This window comes from Anolis sagrei, chromosome 2 (assembly GCF_037176765.1).
Source record: "Anolis sagrei isolate rAnoSag1 chromosome 2, rAnoSag1.mat, whole genome shotgun sequence".
Classification (NCBI taxonomy): domain Eukaryota; kingdom Metazoa; phylum Chordata; class Lepidosauria; order Squamata; family Dactyloidae; genus Anolis; species Anolis sagrei.
The window spans coordinates 150,131,506-150,155,055 of record NC_090022.1 but is presented as its reverse complement, the minus strand read 5'-3'; the positions used below and the strand labels follow the sequence as shown (position 1 = coordinate 150,155,055).

Below are 23,550 nucleotides of genomic sequence, written 5' to 3'. Positions count from 1 at the left end.
AGGAGTTCTGTCCCAACAACACTATAGAACTTTTTCAACTACAGAGCCCTTTTTGAAGGAAAAGGTTCTCATGGAATCCCGAAAAATGTTTATATGTTATATTATATATAATGTTTATATATAAGTCATGGGCAAAATTTTTGGCCAACTTAAACTTAACAGTATTTCAGTGGAAGACCCCAGGGGCTATCCAGTCCAACTCCCTTTTGCCATGCAGGAAAAGCACAATCAAAGCACCACCAACAAATGGCGATTCATCCTTTGTGACAACAACAGCAGCAGCAGCAGCAACAGAAACCGCAGGTGCCCTCCAGTCAAACTCTCTTCTGCTATGCAGGAAAATCACACTCAAATTACCCCCCGAGCGGTAGGAGGGAAATAGGCTTTTGGAGGCAAGGAAGGCCAGGGGGAAAGGATCTGGGCTGTGAGGGAGGTAAGGAAAAAACAAATTTTGGGGGGAGGGAAGTGAGGAAAAAGGCATTTGGATGTGAGGGAGGCAGGAGGGGGAGAAGCAGGAAAGGGGAGGGATAGCTTGGAGGGAGAAGGGAAGGAGGGCTCTGCGGAGCACACTTTGAGAACTACTGCTATAGAATCTTGCTGGAGGACCTAGAAAAGTACTAGAGCAGACATATTTTGTCAGAGCTGGATAAATGAAAAGCAGATACTGAACTCAAGGCTACAGAGATCGTATTGTACTATTATTTTAATAAAACCAAATCCCAACTCACTGGGCAGCCAGGTTACAGTTCAGAGTGCCGTGGACCCAATTTGGCTGCTGGGGTGCCAACACACTCACCCAGCCGGAGTGGCCCAGATGTGGTTTCCATTCTGGCCGGGTGACTAATAAGAATAGTTGCTGGAGAGCATGTCAAACTTAAAGACCCACAGGCCAAATCCAGCCCTGCTGTGCCATTTTATGTAGCCCTTCGGGTGCTGAACTAAAATTCTTGTATTCTTCATCTTTAGATATGACTAGAGCAGAGGGGAGTTGTGTTACAGTAGCATCAGAAGGCTGCAACTTGTTCTGTTTAACAAGGAGAGGGGTTTGAATTTAGATACACGGCTTATAGATATGACATTTGACTTCAAAATCCCTTTAACCTATCCTTAACCTCAGAGTTACAAGTGCTATTGGGCTACAATTCCCATAATCCACAGTCTGCAGGGTGGATAATCCATAGTGATAGGAGCTGCTATTCAGTAACATCTGGGGACTCAAACTGGGCAAAAACTAATTACTACCAACCACTATGTAAAAAAATTATGGTTGGAAGCAAGGAAGGCCATGGGGAAAGGATCTGGGCTGTGAGGGAGGTAAGGAAAAACCATCCATGAATTCAACTGCCCTTTGAAGCAAAGACAGTGAAAATGAGTTTGACACCACAGCGCTGGAACAAGATCTCCTCAGTTTGCTCCAAGTTTCATCCCCACAAATGTACCTTTTCGTTGCTATCTCATCCAGTGTTTTATCATTTTATGTCATGCATTTGGCCCGCCCACTGTGTTCTATTTTCCATTATGTTATTTTGTACTGTTTGTTTTACTTGATTGGTGTATTTATTTTATTGTGATGTTATTTTGTTGTTTATATTTTATGTTGCTGTAATGTATTGCTGGGCTTGGCCTCATGTAAGTCTCTCTGAGTCCCCTTTGGGGAGATGGTGGCGGGGTATAAATAAAGTTTATTATTTATTATTATTATCCCACCTGTCCTCACTATGACTTGTGGGGTGATTGATGTATTTTAATTTGTCACTACTTTGTGGGATGGTTGGCATTTATATTGGGTGGTCAGTTTACCTCCCAGGTATTAGTTGTGTAGGAGGTCCTGTTGGGGGATTTGGGTGTGTGATCTGGAGTCAGTCAGTGGGGCATGGGTATTTACCATAGCCTCCTGGTGGCTGAGAGACCATAACTCAGTGGTTCCCAACTGTTGGTCTTCCAAATGTTTTGGACTTCAGCTCCCACAATTCTTGGGATTTCTGGGAGTTGAAATCCAAAACATCTGGAGGATCAAAGGTTGAGAACCACCACCAGAGCTGGAGCAGCCTAGCACATAGCTCTCATGGCATCTCAAGATCACTGGGCTGTAAGTGTGGGGTGGTCAATACCTGGATGTGTGGTCCCATGTGTGGATCAATCTTTATTTACAGCTGTAACCAAATAAAGTTGTGACCTTTTTTTCTCCAGGTGTCTGTGTGGTTATTGTGTCTTGCATGCAGAGCATATCTCAGATGTGAACATGCAAAATGCCCGTTTTTATGAAGACAACATAATGAATGCTAAGACTGTTGAAGCCTTTCTTTGTGACTATGGTAACAGCTAGAAGTATTTATCTGATGCCTGCAATTCAAAATGAACATGTTTTTTCTTCACAGAACACAGCAATGGATCTTTTAACTTGAAAGCCCTTTCTGGTGGCTCTGGTTACAAGTTTGGTGTTCTGGCAAAGATAGTGAACTATATGAAGGTATGATCATTATATTTCAAGAATTTATAGGAATTATATTTGTATTTTTGTTGCACAATTGCACAAATTGCAGCAGGAAAATGCAAACAGTGGCATACATTTCAGGTCCTCGTGAACTAATTGGAACATTCTTTTTGCCAGCTAGAATTTCTATTGTTTTAGTCCATTCAGCAGTGGAAGAGTCATGCTTTACTTTAGCTCTGCCTTGAAGCCCTTTGACAGAGCATGAAAAGTAGACATCTTATTATGTCTTTTTAATGCTTTTTAAACTTTTATAGGATATATTGTTTTAGGTATAGTTTCTTTAATTCTGCACTGTGAAATGTTTCGGGTACTACATTGGGGAAAAGGCAGGGTATAAATAAAATGAAATAAAATAAAATATTAACTATCAATTATAACTATCAGTAGGCACCCAATTCCAATGACAGTGCCTTGGGAGTATTTTGTTGTTGTTGTAATCACTTTACAAACAAGAGATCCTGCTTGTGGGCCTTGATTTGATGGAGAATGAGTTGGCTTAAATGCAGATGAGCCTGTTTAAAACGTTTAATGCTAACAGTGTCAGCTCTGAATCTGAGAGGTATTCAATCAAGATATTTTCCATTGCAAAGCATCCAGTATTTATGAGTATAACGTAAGGTACTAATGTAACTAAAGCACTTTAAAATATCCATTATTCCTCTGTGGTTGCATTGTTTTTAACATATAAAGATGTTGACGCAGATGATTGCACTTGGCTTGAAATCAGAATTGTTTGCATAAACAAAACAGTTTAGATACACAAACACCTTGGTTGAAACACATTTTTTTAAAAATTGGGAGAAGAGGAATCTTCTGTGAGTTTAAAGAAGAAATATAGTTATGCTGGAGAAAAGGGACAAACTTCAGTCCTGTATACTAGCGGAAGGAAACATTGCCTAAGTTGCAATGTATGGGATACCTTGGACGCAGTCTGATTGTTATTAGCCAATCAGATTATTTTTAAGAGAAAGTTGTACCTATGTTACATAGGGGGAGAACCTTTATTGGTTTGTGTGCCAGACACAGTGCTGTTAGGTACCTTTGATCTAGGGATTTCTCCCATCCATTTTATTAGAAAGTGGGCTTTATTTTTAGATACGATTTGAAATTGTGGAAGAGATAGTATGCCATCTGTAGATACCCAAATCCTAGCAATTGCTGAAATGCTTCTGTAATACATTTAGAATGCAACATCGACAAATGTATAGACCTGATTGGTATATATAATCAGTATATATAGGTGTTAAGACCTATTTCTAAGATTTATTTTTATCATCAACTCGCTTCGGTGCCCAGTGTTGCCTGGGTTATTTGTAAAAAGTCAATATTTTAATTGTACAACATGCAATTAACTACAACTGACATAATTCTGGGTTAACCCTGGGAAACTCTATCAGTACTTAAAGTTTCATATGTTGGGCAAGTTTGCTCTAGATGCATCATCGGTGGGGTTCAGTTTGTTCTCTGTCTGTAGGGTAAACTACAACTCCCACTATGGTGAGTCAGTCCCCGCAAACCCCTCCAGAAAGTTGAGTTAGTCATTGGTGTTGTGGGCACCAAGTGTGGTTAAGCTCCATCATCGGTGGAAGTCACAGTTTCTCTGGTTATGGGTGAATTACAACTCCCTTGAAGAATGTTCAGTTCCCCCCAATCCCCCCCCCCCCCCCGCCCAAGTGTGTGCCAAGTTTGATCCAAATTCATTGGTGTTTGGGTTAATAGTGCTGTCTGGATGTAGGTGAACTACAACTCCCCTAAATCAAGGTGAATTTTCCCCAAAGACCTCCAGTATTTTTTGCTGGTCATGGGGGCTCAGTGTGCCAAGTGTGGTCCAATTCCATCTTTGGTGGAGTTTAGTGCTCATTGATTGCAGGTGAACTACATCCCAGTACCTACAACTCCTATAAATCATGGTGAATTCTCCCCAAACCTCTCTAGTATGTTCAGTTGCTAATAAATTCCTCTGTTTGCTGTGTGCCATAGAAAAGAATAGGGAAGGGTTCAGGAAGGGGCAGTGCGCGGGGTTATGCAAATTCCAAACCAATGGAGAGAGAGAAACACTGGGATGTCTGTGGTGGAGGAAACACATAAATCTAAGAGGAAATTGTCCCGAATGAAAGGCTTCACTTGAGTGGAGGGAAGTATGGCATTTGTGAAGGACATTGGCAGGGCTTTTGTACATGGCACTCACTATAACCTGCAATGACATTGGAGGGAGGGAGGGCCATTAGTGTCTCCTGAGTAGTGGGAGCTATAGCTGTTTGTAGAGGCAGGAGTGTGTATGTGTAAGTGGACACTCCATCCACCCACACACATACATATTTCCACTTTTATTATGTGTATAGAGTGTCTCCTTAGCAGTGGAAGCTATAGCTGTTTGTGGAGGCAGGAGCTTGTCTGTGTAAGTGGACATCCCAGGCACATACACACATACATTTATTGTGTGTGTGTGTATACACATACATACAAGTGTAAACATAAAGAAGGATAATGTATTTAATTGGTTACACTATGTTTCAGACACTTAACTGTAATGAATTGTGTATGTTTACATTACTCCCAAGTTTCAGTATGTCACTCATACACTGTTTATGTTATAAGTAAACAACAACAAATTTAATCTGTTTCCCAGACACGGCATCAGCGTGGTGATACACACCCACTTACTCTAGAAGAAATACTGGATGAAACTCAACATCTAGACATCGGACTAAAGCAAAAACAATGGCTGATGAGTGAGGTAACAACAGCAATGGATAATGTATATGATACCAATTTCAATAAATATATTTATCACAAGTTGACTAGATACCAAAATAGTTTAGTGGACAAATTCTATGACAGTAAAGCTGCTGTTTATAAACACGTTATGCCTGCCCAGCTCCCTTTCCTCTTGATTTTCTGTCTTGCTGGAATATTTTTTAGCAACGTCAGCATTGGAAAGATAGTGAAGGAGGGCGGAAAAAATACAGACTTTCAGTGCTGAGTTGCAGCTTTCTTCTGGGTTGCTTCCAAGATGCCAATCTGTAGATAGTATAAGAACTGTCAAGACTTCCTTTGATTACCTTAACAATAGCACTAGCTTATATTTTGAATGGCAGTCTGACAAATGGCCTTATATCATCTTTTTCCAAGAGTATCAATGTGAAGAACATATTGATCTGTTTAATTTCTAATAGAAAATCAACCTTGTAAATAACATATAAATAAAATGTTGGAGTTCCACACTGTGATGGAGATTATAGCAGACCAGTAGTATGGAAGAAGCAAATACACTTACATGTGTATTTTAGCAAAATCCTATTTTAGAAGCTTTTTGGACCAATTGTAGGCAAACTATTAGAGTCATTGCATATTTAGACCAATTGTAGGCAAACTATCAGAGTCACTGCAGGACCTCAGAGGGCTTCACCTACACTACGCAAAATAAAGGAGAAGCCTTTTCCTTGTCTGTGTTTGTGTGTCTCATTGTATCTGACTGTAAGGCATTGAATGTTTGCCTATCTCTGCTGTAAATGCTATAATCCTCTCTGAGTCCCTTAGGGGAGAACAGTGGAATATAAATAAAGTGTATTATTATTATTATTATTATTATTATTATTATTATTAATGCTCTCTGGCTCTTTTTAGTCCTTTTATTAAGAGGACTTTGTTGAGCTGGGAAGTAAACTGGAAGTTGATTAGGATCTGGGGGCATTGCTTAAAATAAACACTAACACATAATCTGGGGACTAATGGTCTGGAGATCTGAAAAGCAGTCTGGGGTTGGGGGGGCCACATACTGCTCATAGGCTACATTTTCTACACCTCATTACAAATTTAACTGATTTCTCCCTCACCTCATATTTCACAATTCTGTTCTGCCTCTCTGCTGCTTTATGATCAGAAAGAGAAAGCTTTGAGCAGTGATGCTCAGGCAGGAACACAGTAGACAACCTCATTTGAAGGCAGGTAATTGTGTTATATCTCTGCCTCAAAAAGGGTGCGATCATCCGTTTTTGTGATGTGTGGTTTGCAGAACTCAGGTTTGGAGAGTCTGATCAGAATGAATCATGCTGGCAGTTCTTTCTTTGGGGGTTTAATTTTTTCTGGTTTTAGAATTTATTCTATGGCGTGTTATCTGACAACTTACATGTATGTTGTAGGCCCTTGTCAACAATCCCAAAATAGAAGTTGTAGATGGGAAATATGCTTTCAAGCCTAAATACAATTTGAAAGATAAAAAAGCTCTACTCAGACTCTTGGATAAACATGATCAGCGAGGCTTGGGAGGAATACTTTTGGAAGACATTGAGGAAGGACTGCCCAATGCACAGAAAGCTATAAAGGTAAGCAACTTCATAATATATGAGAAGTTCTCCTTATATCCTCCACAAAAGCATTATTTTGCATGCATACAATTATTTGGTAGTACAAAAGCTAGATGGGGCCCTCTGGTGGCACAGCGGGTTAAACCACTGAGCTGCTGAACTTGCTGACTGAAAGGTTGTCAGCTCAAATTCCTGGGGGGAGCTCCCGCTGTTAGCCCCAGCTTCTGCCAACCTAGCAGTTTGAAAACATTCAAATATGAGTAGATCAATAGGTACCACTCCCTTCAGAGTCACACACGACTTAGTGTCAGGGGAAACCTTTACCTTTACAAAGACTAGACATGTGAAGGCCTATAAAAATTGAAAAAATAGGGGGAAACTCATATTTCCTTCAATATTGTTTTTTTTTTAAGAATCAGTATTTTTGCTGCCTAGAAATAATTTCTAAAAATTAAGTAAGAGGAAGACATAATGTATTGAACATAATGTATTATTATCAGATGATTGTAACTCGCGGCCTTAATTTTTCCCCCTCTTAGGGTGTGTTATCTCGGCTTCATTTCTTGGCAATACCAAGGAGTGCGTGTATGTGTGTGTATGGGTTCCCAATAGCCAATGCCATCATTCAGCTTTGTGCTGTGTGAAGACATACTTCCTATTATCTGTCCTGAATCTCCCACAACTAAACTTGGTTGGATGATTTGGGATCCTATTTTTAAATGATATGGGAGGGAAAAGTCAGTGAGTTTCTGGGCAGTATGGCCATGTTCCAGAAGCATTCTCTCCTGATATTTCACCACATCTGTGGCAGGCATCCTCAGAGGTGTGAGGTCTATTGGAAACTAGGCAAGTGAGGATGCCTGCCGTAGATATGGGTGAAACATCAGGAGATAATGCTTCTGAAACATGGCCTCACAACAACCCACTAAGTGTTTACTTTCCTCTTACTCGCAACAATGAGATAATGGAGAAATTGTTAAGCAAAAGTAATTCAGTCCTTCAAAATTATATTAGACTTCAAGATTCCTTATCCGATTAAGAACATTTGCAGATTATGCAAGGTGTATTATTTGTTAGCAGGAGCCATTCATGTAGATTCCAAAAAGTGTTGAACATCTTCTGTGTTTCCCTTGCAAATTCACTTGTAGAGAATCTCAAAATATCAAGAGTTAACACTGTGTTTTTTCTGTGTTTCATTTGAGGCTTTAGGGGACCAAATCATCTTTGTTACACGGCCTGATAAGAAGAAAATTCTTTTCTACAATGATAAGAGCTGCCAGTTTTCAGTGGATGAAGGTTTGTATGTCATTATCATTGTAGTGATCTTTGTCAAGCATAATCATGTTTGCTAGGCTTGCTTCTACAATAGTTAAAATGCTTGAAATATCATTCAAGTATCTCAATCTATCTGTTTAGCATTTTGATTCCAAATGACAAAACTACTATGTACTCTCCACGTAGTAGCTCAAGGGGCACCTATGCTGCTAGAAAGCTAGGATGTGCTTGTAGTCTAGAGCTTTTCAGACTGCCTGTGTTTTTAGCTGCAGGAGTTTTTCTTGTTAAAGGCAAGTTCCATTGGTTTATTGGAGGGCTTAATTTTGAAGATTCAAAATAAGGGGCATATTTGCCCCCTTTTTAAACCTTTTTACATGTCCCAAAGTTGAGAAAAGGTATAAAAAAGAACCATCAAAAGTGAACATGAGACAGAAGCATCTTCAATAAAGAATGATTCGAACTGCTGTGATTCTGCAGTTTTGGAGAAAATATGTTTAATGGTTAACAAGTCATTGATTTATAAAAACGATAACAGGTGCAAGGAAACAAAAAGAGAAATATTTCTTCTTCTCATTGGCAGAATTCAGGATCATTCAATTGGGTGGCCATTGTTTCAGGACAGTATATACACAATTATCACATTGGAGCCCCCAGTGGTGCAGCAGGTTAAACCGCTGAGCTGCTGAACTTGCTGACCAAAAAGTCGGTTCAACTTTTAGGGTGAGCTCCCGCTGTTAGCCCCAGCTTCTGCCAACCTAGCAGTTTGAAAACATGCAAATATGAGTAGATCAATAGATACCACCTTGGTAGGAAGATAATAGCGCTCCATGCAGTCATGCCGACAAAAGTGGCTGTTTGGCTTAGAAATGGAGATGAGCACCACCCCAGAGTCAGACATAACTAGACTTAATGTCAAGGGGACATATTTACCTTTACGTTTCACGTTGATTTAAGTTTTTATTTACATTGCCAAAACCATATCACTTCTGTACAAGAAGGGATGTGTCAACAGTTTGGGTTAATCAACCTGCAATTGCAAGCCTGAGGAGTGAAGCAAACTGGAAGTTATTTATTTTAACCAGGATGTCTAACAATGATCTCCAGAGAAAGTAATTGTGTTTGTTGTAGGTTCCAAAATTGTATCAGCGTTTTAACATTTATATATAGTTGTATTTTAAAAAGTAAATAATTATATGAATTTTGCCTATACTTACAAAACATAAAAATTCTCCAAAGAGCAGCTTTTCTGATACTTACACAGACACACACTCAACTGTAAACACACTAAAATTCTGAAGGACAGATACATGCAGAGAAAGCTTGGAAAAGAAATTGGAGAAACTGTTTGATGCTTAGCAGTGTTCTTTGATAGTCATGAGTGTCTTGTTAAAGAACATGCCTGGTGTCTCAATTTAGTCTGCATTATCATTATTTTTCTTCATCAGAACTTTTAAACAACGGGGTGCTCACCTTTTTAGAAGATCAAATAATGAGCTGGACACTTCTTTCTCTTTGAAATATTTTTTCTACTATCGTTTTCAAAAATAATAGCATGTTAGTCTTGCTTCATAAAAAAAGGAAAAAAAAGAAATGTTAATATCTCTGTAATGGATTGGAATTGTGATGTTTTCCCCCTCTGGGAACTGCTACTTGAAAATTCCATATTGTATATCCAGGAAGGAATCACAGCAAGAAAGGTTTTTCATTCCTATGAAACTGATAGAATGCTTGAAAGAATACTCCCTGCTGCTTTGAAGCTTTATGGGCAGTGTCACCGTTTTCATGTTTCTGTTTCTTATTACATTCTACAATTATCATTCTCTGCTTTTTTCGTGTCAGAAGCGACTTGAGAAACTGCAAGTCGTTTCTGCTGTGAGAGAATTGGCTGCCTACAAGGACGTTGCCCAGGGGACGCCTGGATGTGAACTGTTCTGTGGTAGGCTTCTTTCATGTCCTCACATGGGAAGGTGGAGCTCAGCCCATCTCGCAGATTTGAACCACCGACCTTCAGGTCAGCAGTTCAGCTGCCACCTTCCCATTTGGGGACATCTAACTCTGCTTCAAACCTATGGTTCTAGTATCAGTCTGTCAGTGTATCTAAAGAAGTAGACTGCTATCACTAAAAGGGGTTGCTAGATTCATCTTTGCCCACTTTCTCCCTGTTTTGTAACACACTTTTAATACTGCCTTTTTGTCAGCATTTTCAAACATCTATAAGTAAAACTTTTGAATTTAGACTATATTTATTACTTCATCCATTAATGCCTTTGGGCTGTTTATATTATTAAATGCTGTGTATTCCATTAATACTGTGAAATGTTCCCATAAGCAACACAAGAGGATTTTTTCCCCTAACTAGAATTGCTCTCCCATTAAGCTCCTTCTCATCTGAGATAGTTATTTCTTCTAATTGTTTCTCTTGAGAACAGAAGTCCAGTTTTGTTAGTCTGACAGAAAAATATCTAATTAACTCAACATAACAGGAAGGACAGTTAGAGTTGGAAGGTTAAATAATTGAATAAAATTGAATAAAAAAGTCTGATTCATATTATCATATTTTTCTCTTAATAGCCGTGGCAAGAGGTTTGCAGAATACATAAATCTTTGAGGGGAAGATCCTTAAAGGATCAGAGAGAAACCACAGCAAACCCATAATAACTTCTTAACATGGAATATTAAGTGAGCAAAGAGGGAAAGCAGGCAACTTAGCAATACTGGCAGCAGAAAGGAATGCCTGGAACACAAGGCAAGACCATGAGATTTAATGCACATATATAGAAAGAGGGATGGGGTGGGTAAGCAAACATAGATAATTAGATAAGAGTGGAAAACACTTGGCAAGATCTCTGATCAGTATAAACTGAGAAGTTATTTTTAAATGACAGCAGGAACAGAAAAAAAGTCACTGTCCATAGGTATCAAAGAAAAAAAATCAAACATTTACTGTAGATGGGATTGAAACCAGATATGTGCACTTTAGTATTTAATTTGCATATCATGCAAATTATTAAAATAATAAATTCTAATTTTGCAACCCCAGCAGATTTACTTTTCCCTTCTACTGTGTTTCAACCACCTCACAATTTTTACAGTTGCCTCTCATCTGAGAAACCGGTAAACAGTGATGTTTAAAGTGTTGAATTTCAAAACTATTTCAAACGTTCTGTAATTATGGAGTTTCTTATGTGACTTTGGGACATCTTTCAGGAAATCTGCCTGACAGTCCAGTTGATTCTTGCACTCCCCATTTGTACCTTTCACGCTGTTTCCCTCTCTCATCTCATGCTCTTGGAATGCATTCTCCTCTTCCTTCTTGCATTCTGTTGCACACTTTACTCACGGTGTCTTCCTCCTATTCCACCCTTCATTGCATGCCATCATAATGTGACCTCCTTGTTCCTTGCATTCTGTTGCGTACACTACTCAGTTTCCCTTCTATTCGCTCTCTTTAATGCAGAGCCCCTAAGTATGGTTTATAACAGGATGTTGAAGTGTAGTCATTATGTTCACTGGTTTCCAATAATGTTTCCAGAAGTCAACCAGTGCTTTACCAATTCCGTAAAATTCTGGGAAACCTTAGGTAATGTGGATGGAACCCCCTGCCACAAAATAAAGTGATGGCCACTAGCAATGTGTTGCTTGCAACTAGGGTTAGGGAAAAGCATGGGGGACAAATCTTTTTGTGGTTATTAGCTGTGATGGTTATGTGGAAATCTGTGTATTCAGAAGGCATGCTTTAATATCAGCTATTGGGGTTAGTGGCAATCATCTTTATGTCCTGCTTATTGATTTAGAGACGGATCTGGGTCACCTTCAATTCAGCTGAATAAAATTCCACTTTGAACTGGAATATATGGCAGTATGGAAGGGCCCTGATTCACTATTGTTTATAACAGGATGTTGAAGTGTAGTCATTATGTTCACTGGTTTCCAATAATGTTTCCAGAAGTCAACCAGTGCTTTACCAATTCCATAAAATTCTGGGAAACCTTAGGATAGTTTTTCTTAGTAAATTGTTCCTCCAAATCAAAAGCAGAGTTTATAGTACTGTTCTTTTTTTGCATTTACCATGATGTGATGAATGAGGTATTTTTGTTTTTTGCTTAGCCATCATCATTTTTGACATATTTAATTTATCATGCATCTTAATTTAATAGATGTACTTTATTTACCGTACATTCTGTTCCCCAGTCCTGTGAGGAACATGGATTACAGTACTCCTAAGGGTCTAATTTAACATTTACTTCCAAATCACAAAATATTAAATTTCAGTTTAATATTTAGAACTATATCATATTAATATTGTACTGAAAGATGAGAAGATTCTCGCTTTGACCTTTAGATGGCAGCATAGTCTCACATTTCTCATTTGCCCGGATATGTTACTAGAATTGTATTTAAATTATATTTTGGAATGCACTAGCAAGCTAAGTTTTGATTATTGTCAACATAATTATTTTTCCAATGTTTTAACCTAAACTTATTTGTTTTTTATCTGTCTACTCTACCATATTTAAATTAAACTTGATCAACATAACTTTTGCAATTGAAAATAAAATAAATATTTAGATATTTGAAAGTACAAAAATTACAAAAAGTACAAAAACTCTACCATATTTAAATTAAACTTGATTAACATAGCTTTTGCAATTGAAAATAAAATACAATATTTAGATATTTGAAAGTATAAAAATACAACAGACAGCAGCCTTAGAATGTTCCCTTTTTTAACAGAAGAGAAATGGAAACATTGCTTTAATTAAAAAAAAAACAAACTCTTGAAGGGTATAAGAGTACATCTCCTTTGGCATGTTATTATAATTGAGTAAAGGTAAAGGTTTCCCTGACATTAAGTCTAGTCGTGTCCGACTCGGAGCAGTGGTGCTCATCTCCGTTTATAAGCCAGTGTAATCTGTAGATGCCTCCAAGGTCATGTGGCCGGCATGACTTCATGTAGTGCCATTACCTTCCTGCAGAAGCGGTACATATTGATCTACTCACACTTGCATGTTTTTGAACTGCTAGGTTGGCAGAAGCTGAGGCTAACAGCAGGAGCTCACCCCACTCTCCAGATTCAAACCACCAACCTTTTGGTCAGCAAGTTCAGCAGCTCAGCAGTTTAACCCACTGCGCCACCATTATTGAGATAAGACTAAATTATCAGCCAGGGCTTTCCTATTATAAAATACTTCAGTAGCTTTTTATTTTAGACAGTTACTATATCTATGTATGTAGGAAGAGAGAGAGGTGGTTGATTTCCATTCTTTCATGATGGACCTTTAGTAAATCTAATGCCATAGAATCATAGAATAATAGAGCTGGAAGAAACCACATTGGGCCATCCTGCCATACAGGAAAAACACAATCAAAACACCCCAAACAGATGGTCATCCAGCCTCTGTTTAAAAGCCTCCAAAGGTAGCGAGTTCCACTCTTGAACAACTATTACGGTCAGGAAGTTCTTCTCAATGTTCAGATGGAATCACCTTTCCTGTAATTTGAATCCATTGCTCTGAGTAATAGTATCCAGGGCAGCAGAAAACAAGCCTGCTCCCTCTTCCTTGTGACAGCCTTTCAGATATTCAAATATTCCTTAGGCATCCTTTTAGATCACGTCTCCTCTCAACCTTTTTTTCTGCAGGCTAAAAACTTAAGCTGCTCCTCATAGGGCATGGTCTGGCATTTCACTTAAAAATGTACCTGTTCCAACTTATTTACAAATTCAACTTAATAACAAACCTACAGAATCTATGTCTTTCATAACTTGGGGATTGCCTGTACTTCTGTTGGTATTATCAGGAAAGTAGGATAGTCAAAGGGGAATCCTGATTGAATCCAAAAAACCCCGAGTTCTCTGGATTTAAAAAGAAAATTTGTTCACCCGACTCTGATGGTTTGGAAATGTGGACAACGTGCTTGCAGTTATGTGTCTGATCGTGTGCTGTGCATTTTTCTCCAAGATTTGCTTTAGATCTTTAAAGTATAATTGCAAGGAAACCAAGCAATGAGTATACCACATATAGTATATAAACATGTTCTGTGCATATATTTGAATGTAAACTGACCTTATTTCCAAAAGTACAGTAGGCATCTAGCTAAACCACTAAGATCTTCCACCTATTGGGCAAAAAGTGACAAATATTTATTTTTCTAATGACAGGGTATGTCTTTTTTTCAAGAGCATAAATATTTTTGCCTACAAAACCTAACCATGCTGACCTCCAGTTTACTTCCGCATTGCAAGAGTATAATTTAAAAGAGCATGCACATCTGCAAATGCAAAATATTTTTCTCCTAATATAAAATTAACATGTTGCAATACTCATACTTATTGACTAACAGGAAGCATGTACATTGCATCATTGACATTCAGGTGAAACTGATAGTTCCTTTCATCAAATGGCACACTAGTGTTTAATACACCTAAAGCATCAATTTTTGCTGGACCAAATATAGATGAGGTTTAAAGAGATACTGGATGCTAAAACCCATTTGTTCATTGACCCTTGAGTTTGATTAAAGCTAAACAAATCAATGGGGCCACGGTGGCACAACGGGTTAGACTGCTAAGCTTCTGAACTTGCTGATCGGAGGGTCGGCAGTTTGAACCTGCGGAGTGAATTGAGCTTCCGTTGTTAGCCCCAGCTTCTGCCAACCTAGCAGTTTGAAAACATGCAAATATTAATAGATCAATAGGTACCACTTTGGCGGGAAGGTACCGGCGCTTCATGCAGTCCACATGACCTAGGAGGTGTCTATGGATAATGCCAGCTATTTGACTTAGAAATGGAGATGAGCACCACCCTCCAAAGTTGGACTCGACTAGACTTAATGTCAAAGGGAAACCTTTACCTTTACCGTATACCAATAGTTCCCCAGATGTTTAGGCCTTCAACTCCCAGAAATCCTAACAGCTGGTAAACTGGCTGGGATTTCTGGGAGTTGTAGGCCAAAACACCTGGGGAGCCATCAGTTAAGAACCACTACCCAATATACGAAATGTTTCTTTTCACAGAGGAGTGATGCTTGCTACAGCTAAAGTAGAAGTAGAGCTAAAGAAACCCACTGTGGTCCCTGTTATCTTTGACAGTTACCTCCTAATTTCAAGCACTCATTTGGTAAGAGGTCCTTCAGAACATTGTGGTGATACAATTGCTCACAATTTTGAGTGACCTGGTTTCAGTACTGAATCCTCTCTTGATCATCTGATGACTGCCTGTCATGCAGCCCTGTTGTTCACACTTGCACTCTCAGCAGCTTTTAATACCATAATCCATTGTATCTTTCTGGATCAGATCAATGGATTTGGAAGTTGAGAGACTTCTCTGACCCCTTCTGCAGATCAGGCTCCAGACAGTGGCTGGACACTTGAACCATGTCAAGAAATGGGGAAAATGCAACCCTGTTGTTCACACTTGCACTCTCAGCAGCTTTTAATACAACCGCTATTTCAAATGTATTATGGAGTGTTTTTAAAATCAGGCTTAATGTACAACATGCCTCTTCTAGGAGGCATGTTGTACATTTTTGTTATAGCTTAAATAGTTTTCTCTTGAAGATATATGTCCAGAATTGAACTCTGTTGTGATCTCTCTGATTAGCTTTGGAAAAAGCAGCAGCATTTCTGTTTCCATATTAGAAGTCTTGCAATAGAGACATCCAAAAATTGTATTCACTGTCTTTGCATATACCTGACCTTATACTTTCCCCTGTTGAATTTCATTATATTTCTATTATGCTAGCTCATGAGATCATTGAGTTATGCCTGCATAATGCTGCTGTCCTTTTCTATATTTACAGTATCTCCTTACTTGGTTGTGTCTGCAAAGAAACACAGTGCCCTCTGCCCAAAATTAGTTTTTGAAATAAGATCTGCCAGAATTTCCAAAACTGTTTACTTGCAATATTTCTCCATCCACTTGGATTTTCTCTTGCACTCATACAATTCAAACATCACATTCAAGTGTTCCGTATTCAGATTAGTTACACTTTTATCCATGTGCTGGAAGAGTGGTTGGGTTGGTTGAATTCTAACCTACTTTGCATTCTAGGTATCTCCAAGGAAGCTGACATAAAATTAGTTCTTTAAAACAACTTTAAAATACTAGCAGATTCCAAAGATTGAACATAGATTCAGAAGGCTGAAGACAACACTAAAACTATCAATTTATACAAAGTTATTTGGCTAGGTGGCAGGGACAGGATGCATGAGCGCCATTCGGGCATTTCTCAAGAGGACAAGAAACAATTTAAATGCAATACTATAAAGATCCTGCTTCAAGTCCCACTCTCAATAGTTCACATGGCAGGGAAGCACAAAGAGGTGCTGCTAATGTGATCTGAGTGTCCAAGTAGGTTCATATAGTGTTCCAGATGGCACGATCTCAAATTGTTTGAGTGTTTTAAAGTGGCAGTGATTTAAATTATGCCTCAAAGTAGATTGGGAATTATTGAAGTTTTGAATTAATTGTAGTTTCTGGGTGCTATTCACAGCCACTCTACTTAGGCATTGGACAGTAATTTAATACAGTTGTTTGTAATTGACCATGGCAAGGTCTGTTTTCCAAGCACGGGTGCATCTGCATCAAAGTTGATAAAAGTGAGCATGATTGTTATTGCCACCGGGGCACTATAGAACTATGATCAATCCTAGACACTCCCTAATCTTTAATCTTAATCATTGAGGGAAGCATTGTGCCACTGAGAGTAGGTTGTATACCAATCCCTAGATCAGTGTTTCTCAACCTGTGGGTCCCCAGGTGTTTTGGCCTACAACTCCCAGAAATCCCAGCCAGTTTACCAGCTGTTAAGATTTCTGGGAGTTGAAAGCCAAAACATCTGTAGACCCACAGGTTGAGGACCACTGCCCTAGATGAACAGCGGCATCGACAGTGGTAGTACTGCTTTGTCTTTGTTAAGTTTCAGTTTGTTCATCTAAAAGAAGTCTTCATGTCCTAGATTAGGGCTATTGCTGTTTTTGAATGAGATGGGGAAAAAAGACCTGGTGATTATCAGTCAGCATACAGATGACAGCACATCGCAGATGACTTCATCCAATTGAGTCATGAAACTTTTAAATAAAACAGCAGATAAGACCGTATCCTGTGGTTCAGCCAGCTTTGGTTGCTTTGCTGGATGGCCTACATCATGATCTGGACAGGAGGAATATGGCCCTGTTGATTTAGCCAGAATCCTTAGAAGCTTCAGTACCATTGATGATGATATCCTTCACAGATGCCTCTCCAAGACAATACTTGGGTTTACTGTGCCCTTCCTGGAGGGGGCAAACCGGGAAGGGGATTATGGAGCTGCCTGTTGGACACCCTGACTACTGGGGTGTCCTTATCAGTGTTTCTCAACCTGTGGGTCTACAACTCCCAGAAATCCCAGCCAGTTTACCAGCTGTTAGGATTTCTGGGAGTTGAAGGCCAAAACATATAGGGACCCACAGGTTGAGAACCACTAAGCCCCTGTGGTTGAGAACCACAGGGGCTTAGTGTCATCCTCCGTGCTGTTTAACATATAAATGAAACCACTGGGAGAGGCTCTCCACAGTTTGGGCATTCAGTGTCACCAGTATGCGCTCAAGATTAGCTCCCCTTTTCATCCATTTCTATTGAAGCTGTTTGTGTACTAAAAGAGTGGCTGCTGTCAGTTATAGATTGGGTGAGGTTCAAGCTTAATGCATGCAGCACAAAGAGATGCTTCTGGCCAGTGAAAGGGCAGATTCCATTTGTGCTGAAATGTAAATTTCTCCTGAAATTTCAAATTTACAACTTTGGCATGCTGAATTCACAAAGTTTCCCCTGGTGACCAGGAGTGTGTTTGCACAGTTGGCTAGTGTACCAACTACACCTATTCCTGAACATGTCAGATTTCAAAGAGGTGGCACATACCTTTTATTATATTCCATTTTGATTCCTGCAATGCATTGTAATGATCCCCTGGTGGTGCAGCAGGTTAAACTGCTGACCTACTGAACTTGCTGACCAAAAGATCGGTGGTTCAAATCCAGGGAGTGGGATGAGTTCCTGCTGTTAGCCCCAACTTCTGCCAACCTAGCGGTTCAAAACATGCAAATGTGTGTAGATCTGTAGGTTCCACTTTGGGGGAAAGTAACGGCGCTCCATGCAGTCATGCCAGCCACATGACCTTGGAGGCATCTATGGACAATGCCAGCTCTTTGGCTTAGAAATGGAGATGAGCGCCACCCCCAGAGTTTGACACAACTAGACTTAATGTCAAGGGGAGACCTTTATCATTAGCTTTTAATGTACTTCATAGGGCTGTTTTGAAACTTCAGATGATCCTCAATGCCGCAGCCAGACAAGATGTGAGATATTTATTTATAGTGTTGAAATATCTCTCATTTTAATTTTGTAAAAACATACTGAACATCAGAATGTATGTGATTAGAGGAGAAATGTCAAAATAATTGTTAGGGCCATTGAGCATAATTTTTCCATAGGTATTATCTGCCCTGAGCATTTTATTTAGGTTTCAGTGTATAGTGCTATTGGAAACAATAGATCCAAGGAGAGAATGTCACAGGATATTTGCATGGTTAGCATCAAACTGCACAAAGTATATACTAAGTACATCACAACTATTTGAATATTTGATATATCTGGGAATATCTAAAGAAATTTCCCCGGCTCTGTGTTTACGATTTTATTGATGGATTGCGAGCTTGGCCTGTTGACAGATCTATCTAGCTGTAATGACTCTGGAATGAAGGGAAGTGGGATTGTACCAGCCACGGCATTGATAAAGGCTTTCTGGGAAAACACTTAAAGGGATATATGGAGGCAGGTGACGTGCAGGTTATCTCACTTATTTCTTCTTTTTGAAGAGTTGGGCTGCTTCTTAATTTTCTGCAACCAAGAGGTCAAGTCAGCACTTTGGTTCTGAAGGGCTTGGGAGTTCTTGAATGTTTTAAAGAAGCCGAGAGAAGCAGGATTACCCTTTTGTAGTAATTACAAGATAGGGAATGTACAGTTTCAGCCAACACATCTTTCCCGGCAGTGGCAAGTGACAGGACATGGATGAGGTCATTGTGCTTTAATGTTTTGCCCCTCTGCTCCATGTCACTGGCATGCAGCGCCTGGCGAGTATCAAGAGGAATGAACCCAAATCACACATCTTTCACTTGACCCTGGCAACCCAGCCCTCTGACTATTGCACTTTTCCTTGGCTCTCCCAAGGAATCATTGCACTTACTCTGAGCCCAAACCCAGTTTCAAATTGGCCAGCCAGGGTATTGTTTTTATGATGTTAATTGATTTTGATGTTTTTATTATTTGTTGTTATTGTTTTACAGTGTCTGCTTTATTTGTAATCCTTGGGCTTGTCCCTCTGTAAGTCGCCCTGAGTCTCTTCGGGGAGCTGTGGGCGGGGGGGGGGGGATGATGATGATGATAATAATAATAATAATAATAATAATAATGATAATAATTGTCTAGGAAGATAGTTGGAGGGGAGGCACATATGTTGTTGGCCTGTATGATGATTTTAAAATGGCACATGTGGTTGACATTTATTTATTTTATTTATTTAGAACATTTGTACCCCGTCCTTCTCGACCTCCGAGGAGGGACTCAGGACAGCTTCCAACACAGTGCAGAACACATAATAAAATACAGCAGTATACATTAAAATAGTTATAAATATACATTCAAATCAGTTCGCCAGGTTAAAATCGTCATCCAAATCAGTCCAATTGTGGTCAAATAAAATCTTCATCAGTAAAAACAGTCTATTCTGCTAACGCTTGATCCCATAACCACGGTTTAAGTTTCTTCCAGAAGGTCAGGAGGGAGCAGGCAGATCTAACCTCATTAGGGAGGGACTTCCACAGCCGAGGGCCCATCACGGAGAAGGCCCTGTCTCTTATCCCCACCAAACGCGACTGCGATGACGGTGGGACCGAGAGCAGGGCCTCTCCGGATGATTTTAAGGTCTCAGTTCTTGTGGGTTTTTTCGGGCTATATGGCCACGTTCTAGAGGCATTTCTCCTGACGTTTCGCCTGCATCTATGGCAAGCATCCTCAGAGGTGAGGTCTGACCTCACCTCTGAGGATGCTTGCCATAGATGCAAGCGAAACGTCAGGAGAAATGCCTCTAGAACATGGCCATATAGCCCGAAAAAACCCACAAGAACTGAGTGATTCCAGCCATGAAAGCCTTCGACGATCTTAAGGTCCTTGATGGTTTGTAGAGAGAGATACGTTCAGATAGGTAAACGGGCCGGAACTGTTTAGGGCTTTATAGATTAAAACCAGCACTTTGAATTGTTCTCAGAAGCTAATAGTTATCCAGTAGAGCTGGCGTATCAAGGGAGTTGTATGCTCCTTCAACCAACTCCCGTGAGCAGCCTGGCTACCGAGCGTTGGACTAGCTGGAGTTTCCAGGCTGTCTTCAGAGGCAACCCAACATAGAGTAGTCTATCAACTATCTCTGAAGACTCAGCAAACATCAAAGAATGCATTTAAAAATATATGCTGGGGCGGGGGGACACGCTGAGGTTGCTGGGTGTCTGTTCTGAAAGGAACTGCTATTCTCACAGATGTAATATAAAGCTTCCTCTGCCATCCTTCCTTGAATTCCTCCTCATTGATGCCATTAACGTTTGAAATATCTGTGTCATTTCAGCAGTGTTTGTTTTTCATGCTGCAAGCTATGTTGGTGTCCACCTCTGTGTGCAGGAGGACTGTAAATCCTCCTGCATATGGAGTGTCCTCTCTGTTTGTTTATATCTCCAATGACACTTCTAATTAGCCCTCCATTGCTGCTTTCTAGAATTTCAAAAACTGTGGAGGAGTGTTCCTGTGGATTCCATGGATGAAGAAAAGATAGAAGAGTATCTGAAACGTCAGGGTATTTCTTCCATGCAAGATGCAGGCCCAAAGAAAATAGTAAGACTACATTTCTTCTTTCTCCATCTTAAGGGAAATTGTACACGGATGGAATGAACAGGGTCTATATTGAGTAGAGCCACCAGCATAACTAGAGAACATGTCAGTGGCCTGTTACCAGTCTGATTGTGAGGTTCTTGGGCAGTGCTCAGCATCAGTCTTGAAAATAGGGAATGAGGCCATTGTACTGCTATCCCTGCTGCTGGAAACTTTCGAGTCCAAGGTAAACAGCAGCAGCTATTTGAATGTTTTCTGTGCCATTCCCTTGCCCTCTCTAAGCAATAGTAAAATAAAACAACCCGCTGTAGTCATTGGGCATACATAGTATTGATCCTTTGCACATTCTTCTGGTCTGCCACATCAGTATAAATAGCTCTCCTTGTCTTGAGAAACTAGAGGCACCCAGAACTAGTCCAGGTTCACATGTCCGCCATAGAGGGAGAAACTATTGATCCCACTTCCACAAATCCAGTTGCACATACAGTTCTTTTCTTACTCCCACCCTATGGGTTATTCCTACATGATGGAGATTGCATGGATCTCAATATAACTTCTCATGAAGAGTACTACTACATGACAGACCACATCTGGGATTTTGCTGCCTATTTCAGGAAGACCAGCAGCTGGCTTGACTTACTGGAGGCCAAACTTGATTTACAAGAGACCCAGGGTCTTGAATCTATGCTTCTATTATAATGGTCATGCCAGAATGTGTGGAGGGGGGCATTTGCAAAGTGTACTTAACCCAACCCAAGCTCCAAAAATTGCCTCTGTCGAGACATTTGTTGAGATATTATCTGCTTCTCAGACTTTTGAACACTAAAAGGGTTCCATGATTTTGATGGTAAACTAGGTAGCAGTTGTAAGCTATATGCACCTCCAGTTCAGCCTCATCCCAATAACAAAGGAAGTATAGAACTGAGCTGATGAGCAGTATGGCTTCACTTTTCCCTCTTAACGGGAGAAGCAGACCATCTTCTGCACAGGAAATCTATTATGTAGTGACCAACATAAAAGTAGCGAAGTGGTACACTGAAGGTATGGCCACATGAACGCTGTTGCCACCCTGGTTTCTCTGCTTTTAGCAGATAGGCTTCTACTCATCTATTTTTAAATTTGAATGTAAGAAACAAGTTATTTTTTAAAATAAAAAAATTAAAAAAAAGTTAAGCATCTCAGGATGTCACATTTTACATCAGATAATTATTTATGTGCCCATACATACATTGCCTAAGTCTTAGCCATGGAACAAAATTTGTGTTTTCATGTTTTGGGCTTACATGGAGAGTCTTCAGTGCATCCCTTTGATTCCCAGTTGTTTTAGACTCCAAATCCCAGAAATCCCAGCCATTTTACCAGATGTTAGGAATTGTGGGAGTTGAAGTCCAAAACACCCGGAGGACCAAAAGATTGGGAACCACTGCAAAATGAACAGGAACCCCTTCTCTTTCAGTATCATAGAATCAAAGAGTTGGAAGAGACCTCTTGGGCCATCCAGTCCAACCCCCTGCCAAGAAGCAGGAATATTGCATTCAAATCACCCCTGACAGATGGCCATCCAGCCTATGTTGCTTTCTTTATGAGGAAGACAACAACAAAGAGAGTGAGGCATGAAGTGAAAAAAAATTGAACTGAATGCTAGTTCTTCTGACACTTGTCCAAATCCAAGAGAGATTTTGAGAAACTGTTTTCCCTTTAAACCGGAATGTGGAACCTTGGATCTAGACTAGCTGTTGCCTTCAGGCTCTGCTTTTGAGTGTCTTATAAGCAGACTTTGCAAGGTATTTTTGTAATATCTTAATTACCTTTATTTCTCATGTTTTAGGTGCCTATTCAGAGGAGGAGGAAGCCTGCTTCTCAGAAGAAACGGAGATTCAAGACTCACAATGACCATTTGGCTGGTGTATTGAAGGACTACTCTGATGTGGTTCCTAGCAAATAGTGTCTTCTGGAACGAACTCTTTGAGAGCATTGATGCAGCTGTTCTGTTGCTCCAAAGGACATGTGATGTGGTTCTTCCCCATCCCAGTCCTGAAGCAGACAGGAAGAAACAGCTGTTGAAAGTAAAGATAAAGTATTCATCGACGTGCTTATTTGTATTTAACACAAACTTGGATCAAGGGCAGCTTGCTCTTGGTAGGCTTTTGTTACTGGGGTAAACATATTTAGCATGTAATATTAAGGTTCACGTTCTTGAAGAAATCTTTGGGGTTTTGTGGGTATTATCTCCTATTCAGCTGGTGTTGACTTAGAGATAAAACCAAGTATTTGTTTTATCTATGTCATAAAAACCAGTTTATAATAAAAATTATTTCAGAAAAATACTTTTTAATATATTTTTTGTTGACATGCTTCCCTCGTTTGGAAACAGAAAAATAAGTCCATAAACCCAGTGGTAGGATACAGCTTAAAATAAGTCCCATGTTTACAACATAGATGGGACTCCATATTTAAATTTCTCAAAGCTTTGTGTTCTTGGGACTATCTGAAGATCTACACTATTTTTTAAAAAAGTTCAATTGGTCACCTATACAGGAATGGCTAAGACTATAGAAGCTGG

General features: G+C 39.7%; 1 protein-coding gene across 1 annotated transcript in view; it reads left to right on the top strand.

Annotated features, from left to right (window-relative positions):
• Positions 1-23,314, top strand: part of GTF2E2 (general transcription factor IIE subunit 2) — a 40,274-nt gene extending 16,960 nt beyond the window's left edge. The window contains exons 3-8 of the mRNA XM_060763809.2: positions 2,379-2,470; positions 5,124-5,231; positions 6,637-6,819; positions 8,004-8,097; positions 20,875-20,990; positions 22,816-23,314. Coding sequence (XP_060619792.1) covers positions 2,379-2,470; positions 5,124-5,231; positions 6,637-6,819; positions 8,004-8,097; positions 20,875-20,990; positions 22,816-22,932 — 710 coding nt within the window. The 3' untranslated portion in view covers positions 22,933-23,314. The remainder of the gene's footprint in view (positions 1-2,378; positions 2,471-5,123; positions 5,232-6,636; positions 6,820-8,003; positions 8,098-20,874; positions 20,991-22,815) is intronic.
• The last annotated feature ends 236 nt before the right edge of the window (positions 23,315-23,550 follow it).